Consider the following 25,762-nt stretch of genomic DNA (forward strand, 5'->3'; position numbering starts at 1 on the left):
CTCAGCTCATTCAATACCATACAAGGCAGTCTAAGCCATATAAACAACGATTCAATCAATGATCTGAAAGTTTAATAAAATATATGAATTGAGTTAAATATATATGATTATCATGTCAGAACAATTTCTAAGCACGTCATCAGGAGGGCTTCAATAGAATGTCAGTCTGTGATACAAGTGTGATACAATGAGATCATTTTGAACGATAATTCAACCCCTTCCCTTTAAAACATGGTACAATAAAATCCTCTGTGTTGCAGTTTTATTCCTACTAATTCAAACTTTGTTCAGAGAATTATTCCCCTTCCCTCTGCAACCAAGCGTCAGCGTCCACCCACGAGAATTGAAGCCAATGTGGAAGTGTTAAAAACTGCAGTTCCTCAAGTGTCCGCATGAGGCTGGCTCGGGAAGTACTGGAAACCACATACACACCAATTCAAAAAAGCTGATCTTTACAGCAGAAATAAACATGTTTACAGCCTGGTATAAAAGACAAGTGTCGTCTTTAATAAAGCAGCAATTTTGAAGATATTAAGATTCTGATTTTTCCATTATGAACGGGCACAGCTGACTTGACTGACAGACGGGGGAACACTGCAGCTGTTGGCTAGGAGGCTCAAAACCCGCCTCTTTACATCACACTAGCTCAACAGCAGTTAGGTTGTATTCAGCATTTTCAATATGGCTCCCACCGACGCTTCGCTTGAAAACAACTCTTCAGAAACGGATTGGTGATGTCACGGATACTACATCCATTATTTATATAGTCTTTGTCTGTGACACAGATGTTGGAGCTGCTGGTTCTGTGTACAATGTAAACGACAGTTTACACATGTATATGTTACTGCTGAAACAGCAAGGGTCTTAATCCTTACTGACCTGTATCAATAAAATCCCTACTTATTATTGATGCAGTTATGATGAAGCTACAGGCTGACACTCTCTTTAACAAAGCTGTGAAAGAAATCCCTCTGTCTGTGTTTTATTTCTGTATTTATTTGATTAACTTATAAAGAGATCATGTACAATAATGAACATGACGTAACATTAAGTTTGTGATACTGCTAATCAACCGTATAAGAGAAGAATACTGAAGGTAAGAAATGCTGTCCTGTTAAACTCAATGACCCTCCCCAGCACAGGGCCAGGCTGAGGCCTCATTCAGGCAGGCCAGGCCCTGGGCTTCCCCCTCCCACACACTGACAGCTTGGCTGCTTTTCCAAGGCCAGGAAACAAGTCACCCTGCGCTTCCACTAACCCTACACACCCCCATATATACACACAAACACACACCTTAAATGACCTCACCATCTCACACACACACGTCTGTCATCTCTCGATTAGTTTTTCCTCCTCTTTGAAACTCCACCCCACTTTTTCTCCCCGCACTCATTGTCTTTGAATAATCTGTAGCAGGAAGAGAATCTATTTAACTTAGCACACTATCACACCTAGATGAATAAGGACACGTTGGCATTATCACTGCCAACAACATCAGGAAGGAGTGTAGAATGTACATCATAAATCAATACACGATTAACTGTTGTATTCAGGCAAAATCTAACTTCATAAAGATATTGTGCCTCACAGCTGGAGTAAGAGCAGCATCTGTAACCCTTCTTCAGTCACCTATATTGTTCTCATTGGTAGAAATCCAGCCTGAGTCTGAAGTGTTGCTGTAGCATTAGCAGCACTGGAAACCACAATAAAAAATGTATGTCCTTATGAAACAGCATGGCCCCTGAACGTTGTTTAGGTTGTGCTGAGTTATAGTGCGACCTAAAATAACCCTGTCATGGAGCAAAGAAATACTATAGATCAACGTGTGTTTTTGTGTGTGCATGAGGATCAGCTGACTTGAACAACCCTGGCCTCCACATCTGGGGCCAGCTTATGACCTTGTTTATGCAGTCAACACAACCTGATTTATGGCTTGTGTGTATGTGTGTAAGTGTGTATTTGTGTGGGGGTGTATGCGTGCAGGGCTGTCTTTCGTGTGAACGCTCTGTAGCCAGGAAGTGAAAAGCCAACCCTGCTATCACTCTGTGTGTCTTGATTATGTTAGCTGTCTGCGTGTCATACATGTCTGACATGTAGTCTGTAGTGCTGTGATGTTAACGGGATAGATCGAAGATTTTCCTTTTCTTGAAACAGAGAAATAATTCTGGAAGACATGCAGACATGAACCAGCTTATCCTGTACGTGCTATCAGGGAGCACATTTGTCTTAAAGCCACTCAATTTTGATGAGTACAAATGGAAAGTGTGATATTGTGTATTTGTCTGTAAGATCCTTGAGTCACACAACCTTGGGCCAAAAACCACATTCAAGCACTTTCAAAGGTCTGCACAGAAAACTTCTCCAGTCTAGAGAGAAGTGCTGTTCCAATGACCACAAGAGCTCTACTGAGGTTCCCTGCCAACCCAAACCTGATGTTCAAAGTAGGTTTTTTGAGCAAGATGAGATTTTAGTGAAGTTTTTCTAGATTCAAATTTGTGTTTAATGTTGGGGGGTAACCATAGACTGTATAAAATATGGACATAGTATCCGTGACGTCACCCATCTGTTCCTGAGAGCTGCTTTGAAGCTAATCGGCGGCGGCAGCCATATTGGAAATGTGGAACTCAACCAGTCAGAGTGTGATGTAAAGGAGCAGGGTTTGACCCTCTTAGCCAACAGCTATGGGTTCCTGTCCGGAAGTCAAGTCAGTCATGTCTTTACTTGGGCAAAACCTCATATTCTTAATATCTTCTGAACTGTCACGTTAGAAAAAAATTCACCCCCCCCCCTTACAGTGTGTGACGATAGAGAAACTAGCTACGTAGAGCCAAGCCGTTTTTTGAACCAGGCTGTAAACATGTTTATTAATGCTGCAAATATTGTCTTTTTTGAATTGGTGTCTATGTGGTTTCCGGTGTTTCTGCAGCCAGCCTCAAGAGGATTCTCGGTGAATTGTAGTTTATAACACTTCTGCATGGGCTTCATATTTTGAGACCGGAGGTTGCCGCTTGGTGGCAACTAGCGTTTAAGGCTCATTAGCGCTCCCTCCCTTTCCAGTGGTTGGGAAGTGTAATTACTGGTTTAAACATATCACATTTTTATCGAACATTTGATATTTTCATATCGAGGAGAAATGATATCACGATAATTATCGTTATCGAACTATCGCCCAGCCCTAATTTAAAGACAATAATATTCAATCTGGGTTTCTGTGAAATGTCTAGAGATATGTTCCAAAGAATCATGTCCACATTTCCCAGCAACTGCTCTGAAATACAATTTGCAAATGTATTATTGAGAGGATGTTCTAACACATAACAAAGAGAGGTGATCCGTTTTCAAAGAATCGCATTCTTATAGTTGGGTCAAATGAAATATTTTTCTATGCTTCACCCACAGACAGCTGAGTGTAACCCATCCCTAACCATCTATCCTAGGCCAATCAAAGTGGAAAACCCAGTCCGGCAACCTCCTGACAGGCAAGCTTTTCATGTCATGCCAAGTCTGAGCAAAGCAAGCCAGAGAAAGCTCGCTGCTTACAAGCCTCCTGGAATTTTCCAGTGTTTTCATATGTTCTGGAAAATAAAAGGATGCTATGTCAAGTGTCCCAGCGAGCAGCAGAATGCAGGAGCTGGTTCTAAGAAGTGTTCTGCTTGCTGTGTGTGGGAAGACCTGAAGGTTACACTAAGCTGACTGCTGGAAACTAACATGAGTAAAGAGATGATGGACTCAAATTCCTTCTCAGCCAAGTCGGATAAGCAGAGTGTAACGTGTGAAAATCAGAGAGAGGAGAGAAGCAGAGGAGGAGAGATTTGTATCCACTATCTGTATATCTGGGTTAATGCCAAAGGAACATTGCACAAAGTAGGGTGAAATGAGGATGAGTTTACAAAGGTTTGTTAAGCCATTCAGAAATGTCACAACTCTGTGTATGTATGTTTTGGTATGACAAATTCATTGCAAGTGTGAGCCTGCGACGTGCTGAGCAAAAGTGGATGTGAGGGGAATGTTGACGCAGGATGACGTCCCAAGTTAAGCAGAAATTTCAACATACCACATTCAACTTGCAACAGGGGCAAGCACTGATATCAGAAACAGTCACACACAGCGCAGCCCCGGGAACACAAGAGAACGCTGTTTTTCCTGAGTGAAACAGAATCGCTGTCAAGCTGTCTCGACTTCAAAGAATACCAGTTGCTTACAGTACAGATGATTAATAATCCATGTTTTCTCAGAATCTGAGATTCATTCACATATTCCTTTTTACTTTGCTCTAACAGCAACAAGGGTACATTACTTCAAGTCAACATGTGCATATTTGAACCAAAGATAAGGCCCCTAAGGCAAGACAACAAACTAAGTCCAATGCTTGCTCCTTTGGACACCAGTACATTTTGACGAGAGTGTGTGCAGTAGTATGGAAAGCGGAAGAGTTTGTTCACAGCTTTCTGAATTACCTCAAATAACCCTGCTCTCTGTTGTCTTCTGCATGACACACACCCGTGCTTTCAAACACCTGTGGTCAGCGCTCTGCTATAACACTGTGACTCAGGATGGTGGGCTCATTGCCCGTAAGTGAGTTTGGTTGTCAGCCAAGAATAAAGTCTTCCGTGGCGTACGAAACTTTTACTCTTTCATAACCATAGGTACAGCGGTTACTACTCTGGCTATCAAGACAAGTAGAGTAAACATTGTGCATGGCGGCTGCATGTTGGCTGACTTTCAGAGCTTTTATCTTCAACAATTACAACCAATATTTGTTAGAAGTGGATAACACAAGTTGATCAAGGTTAAAGGAATTTCCCAAAGAGGCAGAAAAACAGAAATGGTCATCTTTATGCCTTAATGTAGGGCTGGGTGATAATTCGATAACGCTTTGTATTGTGGTTTAATTTTTCTCAATATAAATATAACAAATGTTCAATGAAAATTAGATATATTTAAACCTGTAATTACATCCCCCAACCACTGACAGCAGCCAATCATGTCGCAGGGTAAGAGGTAGGCGGGGTTAAAGACTGTTGGAGCGGAATGTAAACACAGCTGAGACTAGCGACAGCAACGCGGAAAAAAACGGAAACATACCAGCTCAAAGCAGAGTCGTTAGTCTGACACTGTGTCGACTCATCATTAACTATTAACTTAATACACTTCATTAAATAAACTTCCAGTGCAACTGAATACTGAATAACTGTGGTGCCTTCACTGAACTGTGGGAAACAATATAACCCTGCTAGGAACCCTTAGTAATCTTAGAGGGGGGGGACACTACTTAAAACAATACACTACCAAACTGATACACAGATTATAATTTGATATATCTTTGTTGGAAATTTAAATCAGATTATGCAAATGATCTCAACCTGAGAAAAATAAGAATCTACAAACTAAAACGTCACAAAAATCTAATTTTACACAAAAGGCCTGCTTCCTGTTAGCATCGTCAGAAATGATTGATTCAAGAAGTTTATCAAAGAACTAAATCTCAGACACAAGCTAACAAACCGTCTGTTTTCTTCAACTTTCACTCAGGAACAAACATCTGCCTTTAAATTTCATTGATAAAATGATCTGATTTTTATCGTGATAATTATCAATATCCACTGATATGAAAAAAAAATGGCTATTCCTTTTTTTTTATATCGCCCATCTCTACTTTAAAGGAATTTGAACTTGTTTTACACAAGGAAATTGAGCACTTTTGTGACAGTCAGTCACAGTAGACCTACAGAGCATTTATTTATCTATTAACTAATTCATTGATTTTACCACTTTGGTTCATTTAATCTTATTTGATGGCTGTTTCTCACCCTCACAAAAGACGATAAAAAAGAGACAGGGTGTCACATACGACAGAGACTCCAGGGCCAAAGTTACACTGATACATCCATAAAACACGATGCCTACTGATTTACTTCTTCCTGTTCAAAGAAACAGAGTTTCCAAACATAAGGCCAACAAAGTGTCAGAACATGACTGATAATTATCTCAGAAGCAATATTAAAAAGCATTATTCTATGCATCAGTCTCAAAGCTGTCTTGTTTCAACACTTCTAATGTCTCCAATGAGCTGCTAGTCAGCTCCTAATTCAACCAACATCAAAATCACCCTTTAAGGATATGTTGGTTGACAATGTTTGCCTTTGTTGAGAGGGGGATTTTAAGACATACAGTTTCAGAGAGAAAGTGACATGCCACAAAGGGCAGACTTGAAAGGGGGCTCAAGCTTGACCAGGTGACCTACAAAAGGGGACCTAATACAACAGTACTGTGGAATTTTTCAGTGGCCTCTTCAGTCCACGACATACAAGGTCTACCTTGATGATCTGGAATATCTGACATCTTCAGCTTATTAGTGAAAGGTCACGCAAAATAAGCCAGGGACAACCTTGAATTCACTTCACAGCACACTAAGGTTGTCACAGTTTTGGATACTTGGATACTTCTTAATAAGTAATAAGATCCATTCTTTGATTTTGAAGCAGAAGCTGCTGAGAGAATGAAAGTGAGAGATTGAGCAGCGGTAGTCAATCAACACAGAGATTAAGTGACAACACAGCAAAGCGGAAAAATGACATGTTAGTTTCTGATTATTTCACAGAAGTTATGCTCCTAAAAATATATAACATGTCCACCCATCCACACACACATGCAGGGATGAGGTTTTCTTGCTGCTGAAACAATGTTTCTTTCTGCTTGCTGTGTGTCAACGCTCCTCTCTCCATCACAGCCACTGCACCGCTAACTCTCCTCATTCACAGGTCGGCAAATAATGATGTTTGGGAAGAGGGACAGCAACGTCACTCAGTCCCTTTGTGTTTTCTGTTAGTCTGAACCTGCAGACTGTTGAAAGAGAGCTTTGACGCACTGCGCAAAGATCACAGAAATTTTAAAATTAAATCTAATATGAAAATATAGAGAGCATACTCTCTGCATATACACATACCAGCACAAATCCCTTGTGTTATGAACGATAATTAAGAGAAAATGTCGTTTAAGTGCAATATTATATTATTTGAATTTTGTGTCAAATGGTGTGTGATCAGTGACTTTTTCTGTATCTGTAATTTGTGCAGGTTGGACATCAAGGATAGAAAGCTATAAATTCTGGGTACCCAGGAGTTCATTTTTTGTTGCTGTGGTGTTGAAAAGGTTTAGATATCGTATTCCCTGGTATCGTATCAATGTTCAGTAACCTGGAATCGTGACAACCCTACAGCACACAAAACCAGCATTTTAAGCCCTCATTCGCTCTCATCTGGCTCCCCCATTGTCCTCACCACTCATACTCAGTTCACCCCCTTGATGCTCTCACTCATCCCCACTCATCGCTCTTAATTCACTTCCCGTAAGCTGCATGCCTAGGTCATGTGTGTGGTTTAATGTAATACAAGGAAATAAGCCACGTGTGCAACAAGATGCTCCACTGCTGCACCCCTGGTTTCATATAGTAGAGTTTACAGTTTGTCAAGGTTTATTCAAAACCAGAACTTCAAATGATTTCTGTTTTGGGAGAAACCCACTCACTCAGACCACTGCTGAAGTCTCAGAATGATTTCACCCAAAAAATGTGAATACATTTTTCCAAGGGATGAGGACTGAACATTTTGTCCTGATGGTAAGTTGTTTTTTGAAACAGACTATTAATGATATTCATATTTGGATACAAACTACAGATGTTACGGAATGGACTGAGGTGCCACAGTCATTATGTTGGAGGGAAACAGAAGCATGTGGGTACAGTCTAAGTTGTATAAAGAGCTAATCTGCATCCATCTTCATCACTGGCAATGAGACATTTAACAACCTTTTGTAAAATGTTGGATATAAAAAAGTTAAGTGTCTCTTTAAGAGTCTACATAGGACAGGAAATAATCTACTCAACTTCTGTGACGTGTTTCTTTCATTGGAAAAAAAAGCTTTTTTTTAATAAACAAAAAACAACTTCTATAAATGTAATCTGACAATTTCCCAGTGAGGACAACATGTCCTTATCTTGGTCAGACTAGCCAGAAACTTAATCAAAAGTTCAGTAGAAATGAGTTCAGGAAGCCTCTCACCGCTACTGATGTAAGTCTGAGATGAACTTCAATGAACCCCCCGCTGTCTAAAGAGTAATATGGATACAACAATGCGCTCATTAAATAGCCATTCAGAAAACGGACCATAGTGCTGTTTAGCCTGACCAGATATCAGATTCTCGCACTTACTGGAAGACAGCAAGGAGCGAGGCAGACAATCGTTTGTCATATTTCCTGGCTGGGAGTGAGAGTCTCAGAGGGTGACTGCATGGCAGTGTGGCCTGCCAGCAGAGAGAAATCACAGCTGGACTTTAATGCTGCTTTAAAACACTGTCTCATGATGAGTTGACATCTTAAGCCTGGGTTACCTTTTTTTTCTCTCAATTAACAGCAGATGGGGTAGTGTCAACAACAGATAAATCAACAAAGTGACAAGTATTATTTTCTCTAACACGCTGTGTCTTGTAGTTAAAAAAAAGGAAAGATTCTCGTATGATTCAGTCTTCATCCAGGAAATCAGCTACAAAAAAAAATACATTCAGATGATCTTTAAAAAGCAGGTTTTAACCCTTAAAGTCTGTTACTGACATTAATGTTAGACATGTTTCATTAACAGGTCATTTGGACTTTAGGCTGAGCTCCAGACAGAAAATTAAGAGTCTGGGAGAATGACACGCTGGTCTCTGCTGGTCTTAGAAGTATACGGAAGTGCTTTCAAAAATCATTCAGGGATTTAAAGAAGAAAAAAAACACACAAAAAACCCATAACTGTAATTCAGTGACAAACTGCTGACTGTTGTTGACAACTTCTTTTTATAGAGACAATAAAAACTGAGCACACAGACAACTTTCAGTGAATCTGTTCACTACACCAGTTTTAATTTGCTTAGCTATCATTAAAAACAAAAACAGGCTGTAAGCAAAATAACAGCAAGTCATACAACAACAAACTTCATTCTGCATAAATGCAAACAAAAAAAACAGTACAAGTACCTTGGGAAGCGGTCGTCCCAGCTGTGAATACCATTTAGTCCAGAACTGCATGAGAGACATGAGTCCAAACGCTGCAGTGTGGGGAGGGTAAAATTCACACACACATACACTCCTGCTTCACCTTGAGTCCCTGAATGCGACAGCCTCTTCCATGTGTTGCTCAAAGTGTTGCTATTCAGCCTACAGCTGGTGCACTTCCACCCAACAGTGGACTCTCACTTGCCCCTCCACAGCTCCTCTCTGGTGTAACGCACGCATCTGCCTCTACACCGCAGGTACGCTCTGGGCAATGAGCTCACGCATACAAAAGTGTGTTTCTCTCACAAACAGACTCAGGCAAGTCTAACACATGCTTCCTGCTTCACCAGGACAGTCAGGTATTTGCATATGGGGCTTAGTCATAGTGATTGTGGACTAGTTCCTCAGAGCTCAAAAAGGTGGTTGGAGAGTGAGTGAGAGAGAGCAGCGGAGGGGAGGGGAGAGGTGGGGAGAAAAGGGAGGGAGGAGGGAGGAGCTTTCAGGAAATGATGCTTTTGTTGGTAAGTGACTAGAGTTACTGGCAGTCAGGCCCATTTTACTGTACATGGTGTAACTCAACCGCATTTGTAGTGTAAACAGTATTGCGCTCTGGACCTGGCCGCTCCTCACACCCTGCTGCTTACCGCTATATTTAATGGGCCTGGGCTGCTATTTAATGATTATTATATTTAGAGACTGAATCCCTGCCTGGTTGCCTGCCTGACTTCATACTCTGCTCTTTGTCTTTCTGTCTGCCCAGGCTCATTTTCAAAACTGCTGCTCTGGTAATGACTGCTGATTAACATAAGGATCACGAGCTTGGAGGTGTAATAAGAAGGCAAACAGGTGGTCTTATTAGCCAATTGTTTTAAGGCTGTGTCACTTAAGATAATGCACACAGCCCCATACAGCTGAAAGAAATGTAAATTCTAATGTTTACAATTCAAATGAATCTCTGGTAAGAGGTCGTGCTTAAACAAGCTTGACAGCTAAAACAACAAGAAGGCAGCTGATGTCGTCAATTTGTGCACGCCTCAAGTGTTGGACACTACTGCTTTCTGTGCAAAATGACCAACAAATACTTCCTCATGAACACTCATTCCCGCTTACTGGAATGGATACAATTGCAAAAAAAATAAAAAATTCTGGGAATCTGATGGAGAATTGGATATTTCAATGGATCCAAGATGCTGATCAAAGACAGTGTCAGAACATTTGTTCTTCTGACAGAAAAGTAAGAGCCAGAGGTGAATTAAGAAATTTTGGTATCGAAGGGTCCTTTTCTGCACACTCAACTTCCAGGAATATGTGATATCAAGCCAGTGTGGCAGGGTACGGTAATGTCCATCTCTGCTGGACTAGAGGGGAGGCAGTCTGAGAGACAGAGTGGCGCCTGTCCATGGTGTCATCACTATATGAGTGGGAATCCTCTGAAAAATGTGTGTGTGTGTATGTGTGTATGTGTGTGTGTGTGTGTGTGTGTGTGTGTGTGTGTGTGTGTGTGTGTGTGAGTGTGTGCGTGTGTGTGTGTGTGTGTGTGTGTGTGTGTGTGTGTGTGTGTGTGTGTGAGAGTGTGTGCGTGTGTGTGTGTGTGTGTGTGTGTGCAGAGAGGGGGCATGAACGGTGACTGAGAGGAATGAATCATTAATGAGGTTCTTTTGAATACACAGACACACAAACCAGACACACCTTATTGCATCACAGCCAGAAAGGGAAAGATCCATTCCTGACTATACAGACAGCACATGCACTCAGTTGTATGTACATAGTATACAGTATACTTTATATGGGGTGCCCATTCTGCAGCCTCTTCAACCCCATGAAGTTAAGACTCTACCTGGTTGAAAAAACTACACATGCTCACTGACACTGGGTGTGACAAGCATTTTTAACAAAAGAGCAATATGTCTAAACTTTGTATTTGTGAATTATGTATCAATTTCCCCACAGTCAGTTCTAATCAAATTGAAGATAAATCCACATTGAACCATCTTAAAGTAATATAAAACTTAAGTGGATCAGGTGGAGCACCCACTCTCAAAGGAAAGCAAGGCACTGATAACCAACCCTTCAAATAAACCTTAAACTTCCTCCCTCAAACTAGGCCATCCGAGTGGGTGTGAGGGTATCGTATAAGGAAGTGGCAGAGAAAAAAAACAACAAAGATTTGTCTTGTGATTGGCTTGCTGCAATAAAGTCAAGAAAAACAAGATGATGTTCATTGCCGGTAAATAAAGCCCAGAGGCCGGGCACCTTACAGTTTATGAAAATGTCCCTCGGCCAAGTGGTGAGTTCAATTTGAAGCTGTGATAAAAATCAACCGGACATTTCCACAAATATTTTTCTTTTCTCCTTTACAATTAAGTGTAAAAAATGTATACCAGATCAGATTGAAACCACAGGATCTGATGACCTTACACAGCATATCTTATAGTTGTGTTTGACACTGCCCACATGGCTACTATGTGATTTTCAGCAGAAATGAGTAACAGCTTACGATGGTTTCGTGTGAATTATATGTACCAAATACGGAAAAATCTTTCAGGGTTATGATATGATGCATTTAAGCAAATAAAGTGATCGGGATTCTACTAAAACAAAACTGAAAACAGCTGTAGCAGCACAAACACACATTAAGTCTTCCTAGATGCACAACCTGCACGAGTGTAAGTGTGTAATAGTGAAAGGGACCGCATTGAGAGTGCAGCCAGAGACGAACATGTGAAAATGTGTAAACGTGCCATATTGCATGTACACTATACATGTATATGATGTATAATATACAGTGGCTGTGTAAATCTGTGTGCTTGCAGAAACGCAGTACAGTCATTGAGGTAAGCCAGAGTGGTTAGTGAGTGAGTTTTGTTTTTCAGTGTTCCCGTAAGTCTTTGTTTTCATTTTGATGCTCTGCCTAAAAGTTCACGTTTGAAGGTTTAGCCCAGGCAGGTCTGCACATGCTACTTTTAGGATATTCACCTTGCATTGTAATACTTCTGAATATATACCATGAAGTCTTGTCAAACTGTCCACAGTTTTGTTATTGGAATTCGACTGTGCCTAAGCTGTGGTTTAACAAATGCTTTAGTCCTTAATTTTTCCTCTAATTACTTTTACCATGCACAGTGTTCTAAATGAGCCATGTCTAGATGTTCTTCATCTGTAAAATATAGATATCTGCCAAAAAAATAAGCACTAAGCTAAGGTCTGCAAATGACTGTTGATGCATAAATAACAGTACCACCTTTATAAACAACACTGTGCTATATATTTGAGGAAATGAGATAAGTAGATGTCGGTGTTAGTTTCTATTATCAAATAATGACACATTTTTTGATTCCATTGTAGCAAATTACATTTTTGCATTAGATATATTAAATGAGAAAACAAGAGGCATCTACTTTATCCATACACCTTTAACCTCTGGCTGCAGAGGCCATGTATCCCATTTGAGTTCTTACCACCGATTTATACATGGCACAACCAAAACTCTCCCATTCTATTCCATGCTCACACAGGGATCGCCGCGACGCTTCTCTGGCGTGTGCCCCCATGCCGCTCCACTTAAGATATGCGTCAAGTCTATTTTCGAGCAGCACATCCTTTATAAATTGGGGGTTAGACTTTGATGCATTGTGTTGACTGACAAACTAAGATGCATTCTAAGTCTCAAAGGAGAGTCCATGAATTCTGATTCAAATAAACATTTTCCTCATATTTGGAGTGACAAGAAATCTAGATCCTGACATCCTGTCCACATCCTGTAACAGTGTGCTTCCTTACAATTTAAAAGTCTTCCAATAGAGGCAAAATGCATAAAAAAAAACTGTACCACTGAGGGAAGTCATGCAAACCAAAAGAGATTTTACTAACGACTCTTCGGCTGTAACCAAAACAGGAGAACTGCTGATATAAACAAGGCAGTCACCTGACAAACCCAGTGACACATGCCTGACTGTCTCTGCTGTCATGGTTCAACAGCGCAAAGAAAACACAAAACCCTGTTTTCTAAATGTGGTGAGGGGTAAAAAGGGGCATGGTTTACATGCCACTCCAATGGAGGAGAGAAGTACATATGCGAAGTGTGTGTGGGGGCTGATTGTGAAGTGGAGGATTAGTCATGATGACCCTGTGACTTACATTTTCTCTGCATGCCTCACATGGCAGGGAGTGTTCCAAATCAGACAGAACAGCTGAGAAAGCACAACACGAGTAAAAAGCATCTTTCTCTCACACAGGCATCCCAACAGTCTCCTCCCACTGCCAGAAAACACAACCTGCTGCTCATGAACGCACTGGAAAATTCACGTTTATAAGCAGTGTACGGATATTAAACTTGTATCAAACATATTCAGGAACTCAAGGACTTCAGTGTCTTTTAAGGAAGAAAGAAATAGCCAGAAGGAATACTAGGGAAACCCCACATGAATCACAAAATCCATGCCGACAGCACAAGACACGTGATAAGGATGACACACCACTTTCTTGTTTGTAGTGCGTTCATATTGTTCCTTTGTTTTTGAAATCCTCCCAGCTTTAAATAATCTATAGAGACGACATCAAACATGCTTCTTTTATTCCATAGAGGCATCACTCATTCACACACCTGGGACACAAACGTGAAGCATGGCGCTCATCTCTGTCAGTGTACGTGCTTCTTATCACCCACTTGCTAATTGTAAAAGCATGCTTAAACAGAATAACTGGAAATCTGTTTTCTACTAAAAAAGGGTAGAACATGAGAACATAAAAGAACTTTTACTAATTTGAAAAATGTGTGATGAAAGACAGCTTTAACCATTTGTTTTTTATTTATCTACTCAGTTTTATTGATATTTTTAGCCTTCATTTGATTTCTTATTTCAACTCTTAGCATTACCCCTTTTTAAATGTATTTATTTTACTTTTTTACTTAATGTTAATTTGATACTTTAACTTACTTTTAATTACACATATTTAATTGTTGTTGGTGTGCATTCGTCTCAGTTTTAAAATCCATTTTTGTTTTTTAATGTCTTGCCATTATTTTATTTCTGCTTCTTTCTTATTTTAAATCGCTGTAAAGCACTTTGAATTGCATTTGAATTGTATGAAAGGTGCTCTACAAATGATGAATGGTTTGATTGATTGATTGAGTTGATTTAGAGTAAGTTGATATTCAGTGACAGAATTTAATTCATGTTGTGTGAGCCACATGTTTAAATGCATCTTTATAAAGAGGTTAAAGGAAGTCACACATCTTTATCTGTTGAAGAATCACTGAAATGTAGAATACATTAAAACCACACTGCAGTCTAATAAATGCATTTTAATTCATGCTTTAATTTTGCTACCCATTAGCTGGATTTTCTATCTAGTAATGTGTTCAAGTCATTTTTTTTCTTTTTAGGCAATACTAGTTTAGAAGGCTCACTTCACTTAAAGTACAAAAATAAGCATTTGACACATTTAATGTTGTGATTTCGAGTTTGCTGACTACAGTAGAATTTGATTTTCTACATGGATTTTGAGGTATTTCAGTTAATTAGGTTTACACACAGAAAACTAAAACATGACACATACATATGGAGATTTAACATACAGGTCAACAATAGCCTCAGCTATTCATCTTATTAATCGGATGCTTTAATATTCATGAAAAGCTTCAAAAGTGTACAATTAAAGTGAGAAAGGCTGTTATTTTGGCACTGCTGTCACACTTCAGCTCCATTAAGTTTACTTACAGCTTTGGCCTTGTGTTGAACCATGAAATGAAATGATAGCTGTGCTCTTAAACAGTAAGCGAGGCTACTAATAAGGGGGGATACAGCCAACATGCTTGGTAACCCATGACTGCCCTTTTTTGAAACTCATTATCTTATTTTTTAATGTGGTTCAATAATGGCACTCCTCAGCTCAACCCCAAATAAGATTCAGATTAGAAACTCACTGGTCTGTGTAATTACTACTGCCTCCTATTCATACGAGTCCAACCATAATGATCCAACTTTATGGGCTCTAAACAGACAGAGAAAATGCAAACAGTATATGGTAACCATCTACACTGTAAGGTAAATGTTAGAGGGAGTTGACGCCTACACCTTCATTTCCTAGTCCTGAAATGAATGCTCCGATCTTTGAGAGTATCTCTACAGACAATAATCCCAAAGACTCTCCAAATAATTCACAAAAGCACATGGACACATTCCTAATGCATCAGAAAAGAGATTCTGGATGTACCCTAGAGAGAACCCTATGGATGCACACTGGCAGTGTTAAATTACAGTGCCTTATTAATGACATGCCTTGACAGGAGAGAGGCAGGTACTGTTGTAGTCGTCTAGACAACACCGGCCTTTAATCACACTGCTCTTTGGTAAATTAAGCTTAGCTGAACACACATGAAACAAAGATGAAAGAAGTGGGTGGGAGGCCTGGCCCTTCCCTGTGATAAGCACGTTAGAGTGGAAGAAAAGAAAAGAAGAAATGGAAACTGGAGTGCACCTAATTGTGTTTGAGTGGGTGTGAGGTTTTTGTACGGCTAAGCTCTTGTAGACACTTGGATTTGTCAGTGTTGCTTTACTTGTTAAAGAAAAATAAGCTAACATGTATAACAACAGATAAATGAAACAAACCTGTGGGAAATCTCCATTCATGGGGGGGTTGAGGCTGGGAAAGTCCACGTCAGAGAATCCCGGGTATATGTCCATGTGCACATCCGGAGTGGTGACGGTAGTGCTGCTGTTCAAGTGGTATTGCCTGCAGGAGAAGTAGGAGGTGTTCTGTTAGCAAAGTTTCATTGATTTACTACTTCGCTGTGTGTCGTTGACATGTGTTGTATTCTTTAAACAGGTCACAACAGCTGTCTGGCTCAACCAAAGCCTTCTACTAGCATGTCATAAGCTGCTCCAGGAGAAGAATCAAAGGGACACTGAACATCATCGACTAGTAATGTGATTAAGCACTCAAGTGTTACAGCCAGAGCAGAGTGCAGTGTTTCCTGAAGATGTTCAGAACTAAAAACTTTCAAACGATTGTGCGATTACTTTTGGTTTTGTTTCATTGGGAAGATCTAAAATAGATTACAAAATAGACAGAATCCACTGAAATGAAGCTACTCTGTCAGCAGAAGCAAGTACCGAATAGAAAGTGTGACAGTTACTGATATAAGAAGGTGTAAAGAAACACATTAAGTCAGATAGGCTGAATTCTTCAAGGCTTAATCAGTTTGACAGAAAAAGAAAGAAAGAGCAGTCGGAAAAATGCAGAACAAGTTCAATTCCTACCTGTTTTGAAAGTCAAAGTCCTGCCTTTCATTTGAAACAACCATTCTCCTTTAGTCTTACTTTAATCTATGTACACGTCCACACTCTTTCAATTCCCAGCAAGAAATATTTTCACTTTCCTGTTGAGCACTGGCCATCATGCTATCATAAAACAAGTCAGCAGTAGATATGAGGTCAAAATGAAAGCAAAAGTAAATGTCTGTTAAGGTGGAACTGTAACCTCGCTGTCCCACGTTCCTCTCAACCAATCATGTGCCAGGGCTCAGGCTCAAGAGGGATTGAGCTCGGCCAAAGCTATTCACAGGATTTGGCTCTGGGTCCACAACCACGGGCAGGAGATCAGTGAGACTGATTGATTTAAGTTCAAAATACACCAAAAGGATGAAGGGGCAGGCTTAAAGAGGGTGTGCAAAGAAGCAAGTTTATGGAAACAAGGCCAGGAGGTTTTCTACTCCAGTCCTCCAATCAACACAGGAACATGACAATACCTGGTCAACATTCTCAACGCTGCAAACTCTACCTGATCACCGAGGACTCCAACCATTTTTTTCTACATAGCTTATTTTATCTTCTGTACATACTTTGATTATCACTATTTTCATTGTATTTGTATTTATATCTTATCAATTACTTCTTCTATTAATATTATTCGATATTCTTAGTTATTGTGAATAGGAGCAACTTTAACTACTGAATTTCCCCCCACCCCTGGGATAAATAAAGTATTTCTGAGTCTGATGTCTATGTTCAAATGTTCTAATAAAAGTGAGAATCCTTTTGTTTCCTTTTCAATCATATTTTGGTAAACAAGGAGACTTCCATTCTGCACCTGGCATGGAGTAGTCGCAGGTCTAACACTCTACATTTTTAAACATTTTGTAACTTCAGTAGAACACGATCTTTCCATCTTTACTATCCAACAGCCCGAGGAGAACGCTCTTCTTTAGCTGGTTAAAGCTGAGATGGGCACCTCCTGTCCCGTGAGTCACATCATTAAACAGGAGATGGCTAGTTTTCGGGACCTGGAAGCCCTTTGAGAAAATCAATCGATCAATCAATCTTTATTTGTATTGCGCCAAATCACAACAAATATTATCTCAAGACCCTTTTACTAACATAGCAGGTCTAGGCAGTACTCTAGACTCTAGAGAGAGAGAGAGAGAGAGAGAGAGAGAGAGAGAGAGAGAGAGAGAGAGAGAGAGAGAGAGAGAGAGAGAGAGAGAGAGAGAGAGAGAGAGAGAGAGAGAGAGAGAGAGAGAGAGAGAGAGAGAGATGATAGCGATACAGTGCTGACATCACTTCTCTGTAAACGGAATTCCGGGTCGAGTCAGCATCTCCGCACACAGCGCACAACAAAACAGCCACCACTGTGCAGGAGATTGAGGGGGCGCTTAACCGCCATGATGCGAGCATAACCGGGCTGGAGGGCACCATACCGGAACTTTAACAAACAGTCGGGAAATAGAAGGACTGGAGTGACGAAAAACAGAAGCTGGCGCCAGAATCTCAGGATTATAGGAATCCCAGAGGTCTCCCAAATAGCACTGGTAATAAATAAAACACACTATATCTTTCTTTTTAGAAACGATTCTCCACAAGTTTGTTAAACAATACAAACATCTGTTATGGTTCTGTCTTCTGCAAACAAGCACAGTTCAATTTGAGAACGAACCTCTAAGGCAGCACAATGGAAAAGGGGATTAACTGTGGTAATCTAGATGAGTAACGAACGAAATTCAGAAGAAAAAGAGATAAGTCATGAAATCATATGGTAAAAGAATCTGATGCAGTTCTCAGAAGGATCATTGCACCGTGAATAGTACCAATCACCAACACTGGAAATCCCCTTCTGGCCCTTCAGCCAACAGTGATATGACAGTGATATTATTACGGCAGAAGTTTTGGCAGGCCGGCATCAGCTGCTTCCTAACAACACAAAGCTATTAAAGGGGCTGTGAGCCAAAGGAGCTGATTGTCTTACTGTTTGTGTACATGTAGCGTTCTCATGCTACAGAGCACGTACTCTGTTGCTTCTAAGTCTCTTATTTCAGGCTTAAAAGCACACACCAGGCAGTGTTGTTTTTTAGGCAGAAATATAACTATGATGAGTAAGTTTTTTTTTCGAATGACCTACTAGAATGTCTGCTTTATTGGCAGCTTTTTAACAAAGAAAGCAAAGTGTTAATGCAAGGCTTTAAACATTGATGTTTAACTGCAAACTAGTCTTTCTTCTCCAAGGAGCAACAGCTGAGGAATAAGAAAGATTAAGTCAAATTCCCATTGAGGACAGGAAACCACATCAGACTGATAACCAACAGTAGAGAGTTGATGACGATGCTCGAGAACATAAAGTGACACCCAACAATAACACAATGTTATTCCTTGGAAGACGGCTTCCTTCCAGTCGGCGCACACATGAAATCTAGCTATCAACAGTGCAATAAATGAACTTTGAGTCATAGCACTGGGAGGAACTCCACTAAGGCTGCAGGCAGTACCAACAGTGAAAGGAGAGAACACAGGCAACAAGTCAAACCAAGTTTTTCAGTAATGATATACAAAAAAAAACTCAATTTGATTCCCTGTATCATTGAATCCTAAGGAAGAAGTAAAAGAAAGAGGATGTTTTTTTGGCAAATCCTCTGACGGTCTGATGTAAATGAAAAGGAAATAATCAAACAATATGATGTAGTCCCATCTCTCTCTCTCTCTCTCTCTCTCTCTCTCTCTCTCTCTCTCTCTCTCTCTCTCTCTCTCTCTCTCTCTCTCTCTCTCTCTCTCTCTCTCTGTCTCTCTCTGTCTCTCTCTCTCTCTCTCTCTCTCTCTCTCTCTCTCTCTCTCTCTCTCTCTCTCTCTCTCTCTCTCTCTCTCTCTCTCTCTCTCTCTCTCTCTCTTATTCTGTTCTATCCCTCTTTCCAACCCCAACTCAGTCAAGGCAGTTGTGTGCCTAACATGAGTCTGGTTCTGCTCGAGGTTTCTGCCTGTTAAAAGGAAGTTTTTCCTCGCAGCTGTAACTAGCTAAATACTGCGAGGTGCAATGCTCATGGTGGATTAAGATGAGATAAGTCTGAGGCTTACCCTGTCTTGGTGTTGAGTCTCTGTTACTAATTTAACATAGAGTAACAGCCCAGACCTGCTATGTTTGTAAAGGCGTCTTGAGATAATGTTTGTTGTGATTTGGCGATGCCTGAAATACTGCACACATTTCAGGCCAAGTGCATATCAAAGAATAAATGTTATCAAACGTGTGACATAGAAGTCAAATGTAGCTGATTAAGTAAGAACATCCTGTTCTCCAAATGATCAGAAAAATCATCAAATAATTCATAAAATATTGTGTCTTGATCAATGTCAGACACCAAACATACCTGGACTTTTCCAGGTTTAGTCAAACTAATTATAGACTCTCAACAACAGCTTAACTGCTTGAATATCAGGTTCCTCCACGTCGAGCTGCTTCGCATCAAACAACATACCTCATCAAATCCATTAAGAGCCTAAACTCCTCTGACACAGTCTCAACAAAAACTCTCTTTGCTGACTATGCTACATCTCAGAAGAACATTCTCCACAGGGCTCACACAAGAACCGACCTGAGAGCTTTCTGTTTTTATGCCCCTAAACTGTGGAACTCTCTGCCTCAGGATATCAGAACGGCGAGCTCTCTGGGTGTTTTTAAAAGCAAACTTAAGACTTACCTTTTAAATCTGACTTTTAATTTGGAGTAATTTCTTTTCAGCCCTTGACTGCATTTTTATTATTATAATCATTGCTTCAACCTTTATTTATCTTCTTACTTATTTATCTGATCTTTTTTTAATTCTACCTCATTTTTAACTTTTCTTTCTACTCTTAATTAATTTTACTGTATGGATTTTGTTCTATTTTTAAGTACTTTATATATAATCATGCCTTTTATAATTTTAACATTGCTGTTGTTTTCTGTCTCTCTGTTATTCTGTGAAGCACTTTGGGCTGCATGTTTTTATGTATGAAAGGTGCCGTACAGAGTTGAGTTGAGGGCTAGCTAACAGCTTTCTTCCCTTTTAAATGTTCCTCGTGTGTCTCACACAAGCACCGGCCACAGAGCTTTCTGTTTTTACACCCCTAAGCTGTGGAACTCTGTCTCTGGACATTAAAACGGCGAGCTCTCTGGGTGTTTTTAAAAGCAAACTTAAGACTTACCTTTTTAATCTAGCTTTTAATTTGAAGTAATTTATTGCCCTGGACTGCATTATTATTTTAATTATCTTTATCATTTTAGCTATTATTTGAATCATTATTATTTGAATCATTGCTTTAGCATTTATTTATCTTATTTAATTATATATTTATCTATTTATTTCTTGTATTCACCTATCTTGTTAAAGCTATCTTATTTTTTAATTTTCCTTCCATTGCTGTTGTTTTCTGTCCCAGTTATTCTGTGAAGCACTTTGGGCTGCATGTCTTTATGTATGAAAGATGCTGTACATATAAAGCTGAGTTGAGTATCTGCTAACTCTGCATGGTCAGATTCTTTTAGGTATTTTCACAAGAGTTCCTGCTGTGCACAGGTGGGTGAACTCATCAGTCGGTGGATTATTAAGTGCAAACAGAGAACTGGCCATTCACATGTTTCCTCACTAGTGTGATCTATTTACCCCTCAGTCTGCTGTCAATGGCCATGTGAGCAGATTAATGAGCGCTTTCAATTTCAGTTAATTACAACCTGACCATACAGTACTCACGAAGCAGCACCATTCTCTGTAGTCTGCAGGAAAGTCTTGAAGGAGGAAGGATATAAGGATGTGGAAAAATAGTCTAACGATATCAGGAAAACTTCTCAACCAAGACAACATGTGAAAACTGAAGCTTTAAGACATCTGTCCTCTTTCACTTCCTGTAAGGTGTTGCAATAAAAAGCAGTGACCTCATGGTTGAAGTTCTGGTTGTTTGTTAAAAAAAGTGTGAGAATACAGCTGAACTAACAACTTTTCAAACCACAGGAACCTCCTTGCTTGACAGGGCCTTTACAACTCAATCATGACGTTCTTAAATGACATTTAATGGATAACAGTTCTACTAAACCACAGACACATCATGATTCAAATGAAGATGTGTACAGAGTAAGGCAGAGCGTCAGACACAGGTCTTATAGAGTAGCTTGATGTCACAAACTTTTATTCTGAGTGAACATGAAAGCCACACACTGTGCTCTCACGTCATCTGGTGCTTGAGCTCAAAGAAACACTGCACAGTCAGGAACAGCAAAACCTAACAGGCCTACTTATTGAATGAATTCTTGACCTCAGTCGAGTATGACATGTCTGGTGATGACTGAAAGAAAATAAGTTCTCTTCAAAAGCTCTTCTTTGAAATCTCAGTTTTTATCCATTTAGTCTGATGTCAACACACAACTACACAAACATGAAATAAATCCACCAATTTGAAGTTGGCATTTCCAGCCACAAAAAGCTACTGTCTGTGTAAAACACATTCTAGCAAGATTCAGTCTGTTTCTTTTTTCTTTTTGTGGTCATTTTAGAAAGGAGTCGTAAAATGTAAACCACAAACCTTGTTCCAGAGTATAAACCCAACTCACAAACCCCACATAAATGCCAAAAACAAATGTAACTACAGACTTCTCTGTAAAAAAAAAAGGAGTAATTCTTTATTAACGCCACAAAGAAACAAGTTGATAAACTACAGAACTAAGCCTTTAACAATAAGTCCCCCCAAAAATTTAAATAACCCGGGAAACTTTGACAGTCGCATAAAAGCTCTTGGGGTTTACCATACTTTGAATCATCAAAAGAGTAAGTCTATAACTGAATAAGAGAGAGAGAGAGTGAGAGTGGGCATATGTACAGACGCACAGTCTCACAACGAAAAAATTATCATTTAAAAATGATGCCTGGACTAAATTTTTCTACACGTGTTTCCTATTAATTAATTAATTAGTTTATTTTATTTATTTCATTTGTATTATTATCGATTGTATTTCATTTCACATGTCTGAGCCCCTGTTTGATTGCATTTGTTTTGTCTTGTAAATACATTTAAAAAGTTACAAATAAAATATATATTTACAAAAAAAGAAGCCTGATGTCTTTATTTATTTATTTTGAACATGCAATAAAAAATAGAAAAAAACATACAAGTAAAATGAAGAAATAACCAAAAAAAAAGTGAATCTGTAGGTTGAAGCTTTCAGGGACATCCCTGAAGTAAATGAATGAGTCTCTCTGGTAACACTGACAGACTGTCTCATACTAACGATCCTCCACATGTTGAAGGGGCATCGATTGATCCCCTGTTTTATTATTTTCTAAAGAGGAGAGGACCACCACGGTTCAGTTCTTTAAATCAGTAAATAGTGAAGTTGTCTGTTACATCAGGGCTTCTCCAACTTTTCAGCCCACGACCCCCAAAATATAGGTGCCAAAGGCTTGGGACCCCCACTGTCCCTCTAAGTGATTAAATGTAACTTCATACTTAATTTAGCTAGTCTGCATAAAAGTAGCCACCTCCATGCACATGTGGCTGTGTTTCCTGTGCTGTTAAGAATGAACCGCTGCTACTGAGGCTTTTGTTAATTAACTGTAAACTAAGCCTAACCTTAGGAGTCATCTACAGGAAAGCAGGAAACTAATGAAAGAAATGTATTTGGAAGGTTTTATTTCTAAATGAATTACTTAAAAAAAAAATATATATATATATATATATATTTACAGTAATGGCAATATACGAAATTTTAGATTACTTAAAAAAAAAATCCTGCAATCCCCAATTGGTGTCTGGCAACCAATCAGAGGTTTCCGACCCCCACTTTGGGAACCAGTACAGTACAGACAGGGGTTCCCAAAGTGTGGATCGGGACTCCTTAGAGGGTTGCAAGACACAAATGGGGGGGGGTCGTGAGATGTCTTCCTTAGTGTTTTTTTATAAGTTAAGTTATCTAAAAATAGTACATTCTACCCATTATAGTAAAAAATATGGTCAAAAATAGTAACTAACCTTGAAATAAAACCTTGAAAATACAAAATGTAATGAGTTTTCTGCCTTTCTTTTTGCCAGATGACTCCTAAGTTTAGGTTTAGTGAACAGTTAATTATCAAAAGCATCAGTAGCAGTAGGTTAATTCATAACAGCACAGGAAACACAGACACATGCTCATATAGGTAGGGTCATTTTCTGCAGACCAGCTAAATGGAGCCACATTAGATGCCTTTGTGATATGTGATGGAATAAATTAAGGTAGGGCTAATTTATGTGATTTTCTGATTAATAACCGTCTGCGTGGGATACTAGAAAACTTTTTAATGCTTACAGACAGTATCTGTCACATAGATGGGCTTATTTCTCACGCTAGAATTGATTTGAAGCAGAGGTGGCTGCTTCTAAAATGTACGGGGTAAAGCCAGTTGCAACTTGTTCCCATAATTATTTTACTAAAATCAATAATAGAAACAAGTAGTCAGCAGTTAAGAAGTGACTAGTTTGGGCGCGGATTTGGCCTGATGGCTAAATCGCGTGCCCATGAAGCGGTTGGCACGGGTTTCGATTCCAGTCTGTGGCCCATTTCCCACATGGCACTCCCCCACTCTCTCTCTCTCTCTGTTTCCAGCTCCATCCATTGTCGTCCCCTGTCTAATAAAGTTGCAAAAGCCCCAAAAAATATAACTTTAACAGAAAAAACAAGCGACTAGTTTTTGGCAAATATAATACCCTTAAGAGCAGAGTTCATCTATGAGATTTACAGTGCTTTCGATACCGATCAATCATGTACCAGTATCAAAAAATACCGGTTTTCGATACCCATTCCTCGGCATCAGTCAAATAATATTGTGCAAATGTTAGCAATCTTTGAAGACACGGATAGGTATCCTGTTTTTTGTATTATCTTTTCTTGTTTTATTCAATTTTTGTATTTTATAAACCGTGTGATGTCTGTGTAATATATCGTCTATTGGTTGACCTGCTTCTAACTCTCTGTATCAGCATTGGATGTTGTAAAAACTTATATTGGTCAACCAGTAATCCTGATGAGGCTCTCTGGCACAAAGAAAGAAACATGTTACACAACTGACACACTCAAAGCAATAAAATGAGTCAACTAATACACAAAATGTATTAATGCCACCCCTGGACGAAAATACACTTTAAAGAAAATATATTTCACCCTTTTCTATAAGACTTTTTTTACAATTCAGCGTTAATGAGCACTGGTGAACAGATATTAGACATAGTTCAGTTTATTCTCACATAGTTTTATTCTCTCTCTGTTGCGTGCCGCCATAGTTTCCCAGCTAGTTTTAGAGGTGCTGACGTGTTGTTTTAGTACCCATACCGACGTATGCAACTTTCATCCCTTACAGAAACGCCTGCCCACAAAAGATGAGCCAAGATCATCCAACCTCTACTTAACAGAAGCCTGTGTAGAATAATGCATGTTGACAAAAGAGGAAAGATGATTCAGCTGTGTTTATGACTCTGAAGGTGTGCTGAGCTGTGACAGCAGTTCTCTGGATCATTGGATACACTGAACCCATTGACAAGGACCGCACCTCCTCATAGTCTGATGATGGGCTGCTAATGCCACATGGCTGTTGTTGAAATATTGAGCCTTGAAATGACATGTTTTCTTGCTCCTTTCATGTGAAACAAACACTCATACACATTCCACCTTAAGGGGAAGTGAGGAGAAAAGCACCTCTCCCCGCCTGCAGCAGTGAGGTCATAAAAACAGAGCAAAGTTACAAGATGTTGTGATTAATTAAAGAGGTGAAACAGAGACCGGGCCACACCCTACAGAAAACGAGTGACTGTCTCGTGACTTGTTAAAAGTGACATGTTGATCTGATTGTGTTAGATGGCCTCAGAGGACAGGAATTACGTGATCAGAATATTTTTTATAATTTAAAATGAATAACTCTAAGATTGAAAACAACTTTCTGTATTAATCAAAATGAAAAAAATATACCTTTAATGTTATACATTGTTCATTTATTGTTTATATTTAGAGTTAAGTATTGATCATTAAACACACTGGTTAATACCCTTAATAAAAACTGAAAGCTAGTATTTATCTTGAAAAAACAACCCAGCAGGGGTTAATTAACAGGACTATTTCTGTGGATTGATAAGACTGGGTGTGATTTTACTGCATAGATAAGAACTGCAGTAGCTCACGGTTGCACGCATTTTGTGACTGATAAGAAATGTTTATTTCACAAAGCCAACTTACTGGTTTAAATGAATACCTAGAAACTTATCTTTTTCTCCAATAATACTAAGTATACGAGTCCAACAATCAATATTTTTCTCATCTTGTACATGACTGTGAATAAATGCTATATTGTCCAGGTTGAATTTCCAATGGTGCATGGGAGTTTTCTTTTTCAGTTTTTATGATGTATATGCATCTTAAAGCATAGTCTATGTATTCTATTAAGATGCTCTAATAATAAAGCAGCTTTGTGTATG

At 39.3% G+C, this 25,762-nt stretch overlaps 1 protein-coding gene across 3 annotated transcripts in view; it reads right to left on the minus strand.

Annotated features, from left to right (window-relative positions):
• Positions 1–25,762, minus strand: part of si:ch73-63e15.2 (protein strawberry notch homolog 2) — a 72,175-nt gene that overhangs the window by 22,063 nt on the left and 24,350 nt on the right. For 2 of the 3 annotated variants that reach the window (XM_034705002.1, XM_034705012.1), the window contains exon 4: positions 15,644–15,767. In XM_034705002.1, the coding sequence (XP_034560893.1) occupies positions 15,644–15,767 (124 nt within the window). Of the gene's footprint in view, positions 1–9,014; positions 9,431–15,643; positions 15,768–25,762 lie in introns of those variants that run through there. The other variant, XM_034705020.1, reaches the window with a different exon arrangement.

Source organism: Notolabrus celidotus, chromosome 2 (assembly GCF_009762535.1).
Source record: "Notolabrus celidotus isolate fNotCel1 chromosome 2, fNotCel1.pri, whole genome shotgun sequence".
NCBI lineage: Eukaryota > Metazoa > Chordata > Actinopteri > Labriformes > Labridae > Notolabrus > Notolabrus celidotus.